Raw genomic sequence first — 11,029 nt, 5'->3', positions numbered from 1 at the left:
TCATCATCATCATCATCATCATCATCATCATCATCATCGTTTAACGTCTGCTTTCCATGCTAGCATGGGTTGGACAATTTGACTGAGGACTGGTGGACCAGGAGGCGACACCAGGCTCCAATCTGATTTGGCAGAGTTTCTACAGCTGGATGCCTTTCCTAACGCCAACCACTCCGAGAGTGTAGTGGGTGTTTTACTTGCCACCGGCACGAGGGCCAGTCAGGCGGTACTGGCGACGGCCACGATGGAAATGGTGTATTTTACGTGCCATCTGCAGAGGAGCTAGTCCAGCGGCACTGGCAACAATCTCGCTCGAATGTCTTTTCACGTGCCACTGGTACAAGTGCCAGGGAGGCGACGTTGTTAATGATCAACGGCCATGAATGAATTAAAAAAGCAAAATGGTTCTAATGACCTACAGTTTTATTTTTCGTTATGGCTGTGGTGCATTGCAAGTAATAGCAAATGTACTGTCAGCCTGTGTTGAAAATGAATGACAGTGTAGTAACGCCTTACTAGCAGATGACCTTTCCGGTAAGCTTATCCACGCATGCGCAGAGATTAGTTCCGGAAGGAACACGGGAAGAGTCTCGTGGGCATTAGAGATCCAAGTTTCGCGCCCTTATTCATTCTCTTTCTCGGCCGGCCGGCAATGAACCTGGACGTGTCAAGCAGTCTCTCCAACATTCCAACTCTGGAGACAGCTCTTTCCAACATTCCTACTCTGGAGCTAGACAAATAACCACTCAACATCATTGACGGCGTCTCAGTAACCAAAGGGCGAAGTGCTGCCTATTTTCTCTGTAAATAAATATTGTTGTGTTGATGGATCAGAATCTGCGTTCCGTTGTTTCTTCTAGAATTTAATGTATGGAAGCGGGTATACACCTAATGGTGTATAACCACTTTCCTATAACACCATTATAAGATTGATTACAGCAAAAGCATGACTATAACAGCAAAGCATTTATTTTCAGTATGAAAATATTTATTTTCGACTATGATAACTATTATTATTCTACAAGTTTTCTACATGAGAGTATTAATACGAGTGATTTAGTATCGAGTTAGGAAAGTATGCTGTGAGTATCAGGAATGTTCTAAAATTCTTGTTACCATTGAAATGTTGATACAATCTCAGACAGGTTCATCTGGTAGTGACTCACTGGTACCACGTGGATGACAAATGGATGGCAAATAAACATGAGAATTTATTAAATGAAAGACATGTAGACAGGCAGACTGGAAGGAAGGCACACATGTATTATTGGGGGTAAACTTAATGTAAGTCTAAAGTAATATGAATAAGTTTTGCTGTATGGCAATATATCACTAACAGATTGAAGAAGACAGTCAATGTTCTTTTTATACTTGTGGTTTCTCAATGACTGAGAATGTTTCTAGGTACCTGGTTTATCCATCTCTTCAACACAAATGGCATATACTGCAGTAAATGCTAAATGCTGAGTTGTGCTTTAATATTTCTAGTTTTCTTTTTAATGTTTATTTATTATCATTGTTTCTGTCAATCTGTTTTTCTATTCTCTGATTTTTCTCTGATATTTTCTATGTCATTGTTCCCATGTTTGAATTTGTTATTACAACCTATCAGTTTTTGTACCCGTATAACAATCATTTCTACTCAATGCACCTTGTCTGTTTTGCTCTATTACAGCTTTTCTTTTATCCACTAGGTATTCTCCCTGTGTTTTTTCTTGCAAACAACACTTCCATAGTTTATTTAATTTATATTTCTATTGTGGTTTACATGTAATTTGATTTCTTTTTCTTTCAATTCTTCAGTGTATGATATATTACGAATTACCATTTTATGAAGATATACTTAATTGTGAATTTGACCCACTACCAGTGGATAGCTGTGACACTCCGAAGAAGTTCAAACCATCAAGTAAGTTTGGAATCCTTTAGTGTTGTTTAGTCATTGATCAGCCCTGTATGAACAGACCTAAGCTCAAAGGAGTTCCGGCTATGTCTTTCTTGTATGTATCCAGGACTATGCCTTCCCTTTTTTAAAGATGGTGAGGGTGTGATTTGAGAGAAATTTGACTGCTATTTTTAGCTGGTTAAACAGCTACTTAGAAGCTCACTTAATGTAGTTTTTGATAATGTTAGCTGATATTTTTTGAATTAATGTAAATATTTAATGAAGTGTTAAATGGTATAATTATTTACATTTAAATCTTTTTACAGATGCACAGCTGAAGGCTATGGATAACTTGATTGACACTATGACATTTTCGTGAGTTTATTATACTTTGTCATTTAATCTTATCAAAATTAAGGTTTAAATAGTTCTTGCTACTTAAGCCTTGGTAGTCCTGATTGAGGAGATCTATGATCAAAGAATTTCCAAGCATGATCTTTTTATATACTGTATTTTCTGGTATACAACTTGATGTAGAAGATAGTGCAAACATGTAGTCCAAACATTCAAATGTTGTCACTATCTTTCCAAATCCTGCTGCATTTCACATGAAAGTTGTCGTCCTTCAAAATTGTCGTGGTGTATAAATTGATCCACCTTTTTTTGGCTGTAAATTTTGGTCTGAAAAATTTGACTTGTATGCCAGAAAATGTGTTATCTAGGATTATATTGACCAATATGTTCATTTTTTTTAAGACTTCAGGGTGTGGTTTAACCCTTTAGCATTTAAACAGGTCATATCTGGCCCAAATATTTTACCTGTTTTATATGTAAACCGGCCTGATGCACCCACTCACACAAACGCTACAATATCATTGTAAAAGTAAACAATGGTATCATCAACGTCTCAAAGTTATGAGATAATGCATCATTAATTCAAACAATGTGAATATATAAACATTACATTTGACAGAGCAATCAGAATGCTGAAGGGTTAAGGAAGGTTTTGGCTGCTATTGCTTGCAAGTTCAGCAATTATATAGAGGCCTCTCTTATTAATGTTATTATGTAGTCCTGATATGTAAACAATATTAACATATGACATGCTTATTTATCAAGAAAGGAGGTAGATGGTATTCTGTATTGTAAAATTGTTGGTGTACGAATTGGGATATAATTAAGTAGAAATAGGTTTGGAATGGCACCAGTACCTTTGCATTTGGTGACAATGCAAAGTAAGAGAAATAAAGATGTCACTTTTTGAGGTTGTCATAGGAAGTGAGTCTCTTTCTCACCTTTTCATCCCACGTCTTCCTGGGTATACCCCTTCCTCATGTTCCCTCTACAATTAGAGATCATCACCTCTTGATGCAACTTTTCATTCATATGCATTACATGGCCATAAAGCACAGTCTTCTCTCTTGCAGGCTATATCTGATGCCTCGTATACCCAGCTTTTTTTCTCAAATCATACTCTGTTGTATATGCACACTGACATTACCCATCCAGCAGAGCATACTGGTTTCATTTCTTTCAAATCTTCATATATCCTCAGTAGTCGTAGTCCATGTCTCACTGTAGCTTAGCTATTTGTTACAGGCATCATACAATCTGCCTTTCACTTTGAAGGAGAGGCCCTTTGTTACTAACAGAGGTAGTAGTTCTCTGAACTTTGCCCAGCCTATTCTTATTCTAGCAGCTATGCTTTTTGGAACAACCTCTCCCGCTACTAACTTGGTCACCTAAGTAGCAGAAACTGTCTACTACTTCTAAGGATCCATCCCTGACATTTGAAGGAATCTATTTTTTGAACATTTCTGGTGTTTAATGAACCTGCACATCTGTCACACGTAAAGACTATTTTCTCTGTTAGTTTTCCAGTGATAATGCTGCACTTCTTATGTGTCCATAACTTACACTGAGTACACTTTATGGAGTTTCTCCTGGCACCTTTTCTACATATCAAGCAGGGCCATCTCCCTGAAGAGATCTGTGATTTGTCTGTTTTCCTACTTATCAACACTTTGATCTTTGCTAAATTAACTCTAAGGCCCTTTGATTCCAATCCATGCTTCCATACCTAAAATTTCTTCTCTTGTTCTTGTAGTGATTCAGCAATAAGAACAAGGTCATCAGCATAGAGAACCTTCCAAGTGCAGCCAGTCTTAAATTCCTCAGTTATAGCTTGGCAGACCATGATAAATAAAAGGGGGCTAAGAACTGAACCCTGGTTGACTTCTACTTGTATATTAAACTCTTTGATATACTCATCGGCAACTCATAACTTATTAACAGCATCCGTGTACATGGCTTATACAGCTCTCACTAACCACTCATCTATCCCTAGCTTCCACATTGCTCACCAGATAAGGTAGTTGGGGACCCTGTCAAAGGCTTTCTCCATGTCAACAATGTTTATTTTTGGCCAAATATTTCTCCTGCAGTTGCCTCATCAGGAAGATAGCATTGGTGATGCTTCTCTTGACACAAATCCAAACTGCATCGCATCTATGTTAACTCTCTTTTTAATTAATTGAGCTATCACCCTTTTTGCAACTTTCATCACCTGGTCCAGCGATTTGATGCCTCTGTAATTATTTCTGTCTAGGGTATTACCTTTGCAGCAGTTGACTATAATGCTGCTACATCAATCATTGGGTATGACTTCTTTGTGGACAACCTGATTAATTATACGGGGTGATCAGGTCATACCCCACTCCACCAAATACTTTAAGCATCTCAGCAGTGATTCCTGATGGGCTGGAGGCTTCCCCTATCTTCATATCTTTAATCGCTTTATCTACTAAGCTACTGTCAATTTGAATAACCAGCCCCTTTGTTGGGTCCACATTAGGCAGGCTGTCCTTCTCTCCTGCATTCTCTACATTTAGTAACTTTTCATAGTGGCACTTCCAAGCCCCCTTCTTTGCAGAATTACTAACTACAAGGGAGCCATCAGCCATGCAAATGCATTTCTCTCCTACCACATCCCGATTTTCTCTGATACACTTGCCTTGCAATCCGGAACACCTCAAGCCTCTGGTCCTCACATTGGTAAACTTCCTCTTTTCTGCGTCTCCCTTGGCTAAGTATACCTATCTTCTAGCCTCCCTCCTGATATAGTTCTCTGCTACAACCATTCTTCCAGCCCTTCTAGGCCTGTTTCTTCACTCTAATAGTCTTGTCTACAACATCATTCCACGTTACCCTAGGTCTGGTTGGGATCACCACGTCACCCTATGTCTGGTTGGGGCTTTGCACCAGCCATGGATTTGGTCTGTGGCACTCAACAAGTTATGTAAAGAAATATATTTTAATTGTATAAATAAGATATCTTTGTATCTTCACTGTCTGAAACTGATTTATTCTCAGAAATTGTTGACTTGTTATAATATTTTGATATAATAAATCAAATATTTTATTTTTATTTAGTAATGAAGGAAAACACAAATTTTTAAATACAAAATACGTATCTACACCATCTTTGCAGAAATTTTATCAGGTATGAATTATTGATTGTTTATTACTTCATTCTTAAATTTTAGCAACATTTTATCTATCCTAATGCTCGGCGTTCATATTCTGTCTTTTGGGGGTCGATAAAACAAGTGCCAGTTGAGCACTGGGATTGAAATAATCAACTAACCCCCTACCCTGAAATTGCTGGCCTTGTGCCAAAATTTGAAATCACTATTAATTGATGTGATATTAATGTGATCTACAACAAGATTTGCTTTTAGTCAGTATTTTTGCAGTAGAAAATGAAAGAAATGAGTGGAGTAAATGTATAATTGTTTAATAAAGTAAATTAAAAAAAAAAAATTGATGTTAATATTGTTTTGGTCACAGGTGGTGAGCTGGCAGAATTGTCACTACACCAACTTTATATTCTGAGTTCAAATGCTGCCAGGGCCCACTTTGCCTTTTATCTTTTTGAGGTTGATAAAATAAGTACCAGTTGAACATTGGGGTTGATGTAATTGACTTACCCCACTCCTATGAAATTGCTGGCCTTGTGCCAACATTTGAAACCATTGTCTTGGTCTCTTAACTATTTAATGAACTGCTGCTAATGTTGTCTTGTTCTTCTTAAGTGAAAAATTATTTTATCAGCTAAACATTACATTATGCAGATGTTCTTAATATTAACATTGATATGCACATTTGAAAGAAACTGCACATAGTTCAGAAGATTAGTCAGATAAGATACTTTTTATTTTTTTTTATTATTGTTTAAAAAGTAATGTATTTTCTTAATATTATTCTTAATATTATTGATTCATTAAAATAATTTCTAATTTGAATTTGTTTTTGGTTATTTTGGCTCAGTGTTTTGAACAAAGAGTACTGGAATCTACAAAACCAATTCCTGAGTTGCCAACTAAACATGGAGCATCTTTTTTTGAAAATAAAGAAGCTGTGGAGAAAATCAAAGAAAATTTCACACTTGAAAATTTGAAGCCCAATAAAACAGAAAAGACCGGTGAAAAGCTGTTTGGCATTAAGTAAGTTTAATACTGATATTCTAAAAATATTTCTTTTCGGTTCCTCCAAAACATACTCATGCATCCACCCTTCTTCTCTTCCCATTATCCCTGGGAGGGTTTTGAGAGTAGAGACCTCAAGTATCTCCTTTGTAGGGTCTTATCAGAAGCAACCATTATTAAACTTACTGGCTGGATTCCCAAGTGTGACCAACTGAGACTATAGATATCTAACTGTTTTGTTCTTTGTCTATCTCTAGGTTCTTTGTCTATCTCTGTTAGATGGTTGACTCTGAAAGGACAAAAGGCAAAGTCGACTTGGGTGGCATTTGAACTCAGAACACAGAACTTATTGTATACAGTGTTTAGATGCACTACAACTCAGAGAAATTTACATTCATGCCTATTGCCTTGCAATATCCACTGTATATTTTATGGCTATCAAATTAGATAGCAACCCTGACAGAGTTATACATAAGCTTAACTGTGAACCCATTTAAAGTTAAAATTCACCAACTTAATTATACTTTTGGGAATAATCAGAGAAAATTCAATGCTACATAAATAACACAGGGATTAAAAAAAATTATTTCATAACATTTCATGTACCTTTTAGGGTTTGAGTAACCTTAATCAACTACCAAACATTCTTTGTATTGAAAAGATTGTTATACTGATGTACACAGAGATGATCTTAAATAAGCTCTACAATTTTTTGTGAATTATATAAAGGCTGTATTGTCATATGATAAATTGCAGAATTTGTAAATTCATTTTCCTGGTCTTTCTCAAACTATCCCCAGCCCAAATTCATCTTTGGATTGTCCTGTAGATAATTTATATTTCTTATTCTAAATTTTAGAATACTGCATTCCAGTAATATCAGTGCATGTTAACTATTTTAATAAAAATGTTATTTAATGTTAATGAATATACTACTTTTATTTTAGCTTAGATATGGATTCGTCTCAAATGAAAGCTTTGACTTCTGAGGAGGTAAAGAAATGCACACTATTTCTGATTTATTGCTCTCTATTAAATAGGAATAGAAAGAATTTTAAATGTATTTCTTACATCTATATTTTTTTATTGAAGAAATATAAATTTTTATATCTGATTAACTGGACTAGTATTTTATTAAGAATATCAAGAATTACTAAAATATTTTCTGTGATATTTTTTATTTTTACATTGAAAATCACATAGTCTTTACTGTAAATATTTTGAACAATCCTCTAGTTATAACATGTCACTTTAATAATACGTGAGAGTATTCAAATTTAATTAGTGAGTAAAAAAATTGATGTAAAATGCTTTAAAATATCATATATATATTTGTTCTTAATCATGGTCTTGTAAAATGTGAAATACTGGTAATAGATAAGTTACAGTTGTATTTTTTGTGTGTATTAGAATAATAATTTTCACGAAGAAAGTGCTTTAACATTTTTAAATATTAACTTAAAATATATGTGTAGAGAAGTTACAGAAATGCAATGTATTTAATATATAGGTTATACACAGAAATTGATGCAGGAGTAGGATGGGTGAATGCATTATGTAGTTTTGGTACTGTTTCAATGTAATATATGTGTCATGAATGTGGTGGATGCACTGTTCTCAATATATATATGTATATATAAACAATTCTTATATAGAATATGTTATGCTTTAGAAAGAGTTAACAGTTGCTTACTTAAGAAGAAATATAACTTTTGTAATACAGCTTTGGAAATGGGAAAAATGGAGACTCTTCATTAAGATTTTACCTGATATTGCTAAGTCTGTTTGGGATGTTTATTATTCATAAATAGATGAAATGAGGTTTTTTTACTTGTTCCCTTCAGATATATAGACCTGTATTTTAGTATATTTGAAAGTGAATAAATGGTCAAATCTCCAATGCAAGATGTTTCTTTACAAGGAAGTTATACTGACTGAGTAGAAGGTTTTGAAGTTAGAGGCTCATAAAGCCTGTGTACAGAATTTGAATGTGGTGTGTTGACAGTTATAGAAGTAAATGTCATTGGATATGATTGTAAGCAGGATATGACAGCAATATAAAAATGTTAAAAGAGAAAAACTCAAGAACATATTTATTCAGAGTGATGGCTGGAATACCATCTAGTGCAGTTGTCTAGTTGGACAACAATGACCAGTTTGGTGGTTTTGGCAATAGTTGTGAACAAAGAAGAAAATCTTGGCGAAGATCTTTGTGTGTGCATCTGCATTAAGAATGGAACTCGAAAGTAAAGTTAGCTGTAAATATGACCGTTGTTTCTGATGGAGTATTCCTATTTTTTCACTACAAGGACACCAGTTGAAAATCAAGTATATTTGGCTGACAACCTTTATATAAAAGCCCATAATGAAAGAGACTGTATATCACACAAAGATTCTTCTTGGTGACGATCAGTTGATGTTGGAGAATGATTGTAGGCACTGTGATTTTTTTATTGCCAGCACATCATCATCGTTTAACATCTGTTTTTCATGATGATATGGGTTGGAAGGTTTGACAAGAGCTGGTCAGTCAGAGAGCTGTCCAGGCTCCAACTGTCTGTTTTGGCATAGTTTCTATGATTGGATGCCCTTCCTAACACCAACCACTTTACAGAGTGTGCTTTTTATGTGCCACTGGTATGGGTGTGTTCACATAGCACCTTATTTGGCATCGGCATGAGTGCATTTTACTTGGCACTAGCACCTGCAAGACAAAGACCTCTCGCCTGGGAGAGGGAGTGAGTCGTGGCCATAAAGGAATGCCTCTATGTATGGATGGACTGATTTTACTTAGCTTGACCTGTCTTGTCAAGTACAGCAAATCTCCGCAAGTCCCAGTCCCTTTTGTAAATTGTTTGGGCCTTTTAGTGATTGTAAAGTCAGTATGAAGAGATGAACATACAACAGGATTTACTTACCAAAATGCAAAGAGAATATTTTTGTTTTTTTACCTATCATTGATGTAACCATTGATAACTTTTCTGATATCACATAGCAGGTATAAAACTCCCTAGTTAGAAATATTCACAAAGTGCCACAACCTGAGAAATTTATGAACTTGATTTTTACTGATTTTGAAATTGTTATAGAATGACCTATGTTGCGTGGCCTAAGTGAGATTAAGACCAACTTTTCATATCCAAATGTAATTACCTAAATTGTTTAAATCTAATTAATTTTTCAAGGATTTGTAAATTTTCATATATTACTAAATTTTTTTAGAAACAATATTGAGCAAATTATTTTCTCTATATATACTACTAAGATTTCTTTGAATGTTTGTTATTTAACAATGCTTTCAGGCTCCCAATGATGCACCAAAGGGAGATTTCAAACAACTTCTTCTTGCTGGAAAATATTTTAAAGGTGAAAAAAAATTTCTGTTGTCTTGTATTTCATTTTATTGATCTTAAAAAAGTATATTATCCTTGCTTAATTAAAACTGGACAAATGATCTTGAAATTAGAACATGTCACAGGCAGGTTGACATAAGGAAATGAGGTTAACTGTGAAAACACCTTTGCCAAAAATTAACGCAAATTTATTCCAGTACATTCTAACATTGGAAATAAATGCAAAATTGTTTAAGAATGCTATCGTATAGTTGCTAATGTGAAAGCTTGTTGCAAACAAATGATTTTCTTTAGAGTATTTAAGCTAGAACATATAAGTTTAAAAAAAAATCTGATGTAAAAAGCAATTGTCCATTCTCTTATTTGGTTATTAATTGCATGTACTCAAGAAGACCCATACTCTGAAGCAGAAGTGTTTAGACCAGTCCTTCTGGTGGTGGGAAGCACTTGTGACAGTGCCATGTAAAAGCACCCATGCAATGCCACATAAAAGCACCCATGCAGTGCCTTGTAAAAACACCCATGTGGTGCCATGTAAAAGCATCCAGCACACTGTAAAGTAGTTGGCATTAGGAAGGTTATCCAGCCATAGAAACTATGCCAAATCAGACTGGAGTCTGGCGCAGCTCCTCAGCGTTCCAGCTCTGGTCAAACCGTCCAGCCCATGTGAGCATAGACAATTGATGTTAAATAATGATGATGATATTTACTTGCCTGTCTTTTCAAGTTGAAGATTCTCTTTGAATATTATATCCATTATCTCTTTTTTTTTTATTTAACAATATTTAACACACATGTGTACTTCTAGGAAAAGTATAAGTATAATTTTCTTGAATAAGATTAGACATGGTTGTGTGATGAAGAAGTTGGCTTTGCAGCCATTTGGTGTTGGGTTCAATTCCATTGTTTGGCATCTTAGGAGAATAACCATGGTATGACGAATGTTTTGTAATTGAAATTTGGTCGTCAAAACCATGTGGAAGCCCTTTTTAAATGTGTGTGTGTGTGTATGTATATATATATATATATATATACATACACACACATTATTATGATTGACCGTTGACTGAACACTATTCAATTTTTTTTCTCCGTGTTTTTCTCCTTGTCTCCGTATTCTTTCTGTTGAAGAGCGTAGCTCGAAACGTCAAAGACTTTCCGTATTCCCGAGCGTCATACTAATATATACTTTTGTTATTTACACCACCTGTCCTCGTCTGTTGTTATTTTTTGTATATTCTCCCATATATATATATATATATACACACACACACACACACACACACACACACACACACACACAT

The 11,029-nt window shown here is 35.0% G+C and overlaps 1 protein-coding gene across 1 annotated transcript in view; it reads left to right on the top strand.

Moving 5' to 3' along the window:
• The window catches only part of LOC106883949 (X-ray repair cross-complementing protein 5), a 41,574-nt gene that overhangs the window by 29,197 nt on the left and 1,348 nt on the right, over nucleotides 1-11,029 (top strand). Inside the window, exons 12-17 of the mRNA XM_014935103.2 lie at nucleotides 1,804-1,909; nucleotides 2,212-2,260; nucleotides 5,318-5,387; nucleotides 6,215-6,390; nucleotides 7,320-7,365; nucleotides 9,675-9,738. Of these exons, the coding sequence (XP_014790589.1) occupies nucleotides 1,804-1,909; nucleotides 2,212-2,260; nucleotides 5,318-5,387; nucleotides 6,215-6,390; nucleotides 7,320-7,365; nucleotides 9,675-9,738 (511 nt within the window). The remainder of the gene's footprint in view (nucleotides 1-1,803; nucleotides 1,910-2,211; nucleotides 2,261-5,317; nucleotides 5,388-6,214; nucleotides 6,391-7,319; nucleotides 7,366-9,674; nucleotides 9,739-11,029) is intronic.

The sequence above is a fragment of the Octopus bimaculoides genome, chromosome 3 (genome assembly GCF_001194135.2).
Source record: "Octopus bimaculoides isolate UCB-OBI-ISO-001 chromosome 3, ASM119413v2, whole genome shotgun sequence".
Classification (NCBI taxonomy): Eukaryota; Metazoa; Mollusca; class Cephalopoda; order Octopoda; family Octopodidae; genus Octopus; species Octopus bimaculoides.
The sequence above is the reverse complement of the archived record's forward strand: the minus strand, read 5'-3'. Positions and strand labels throughout refer to the sequence as shown.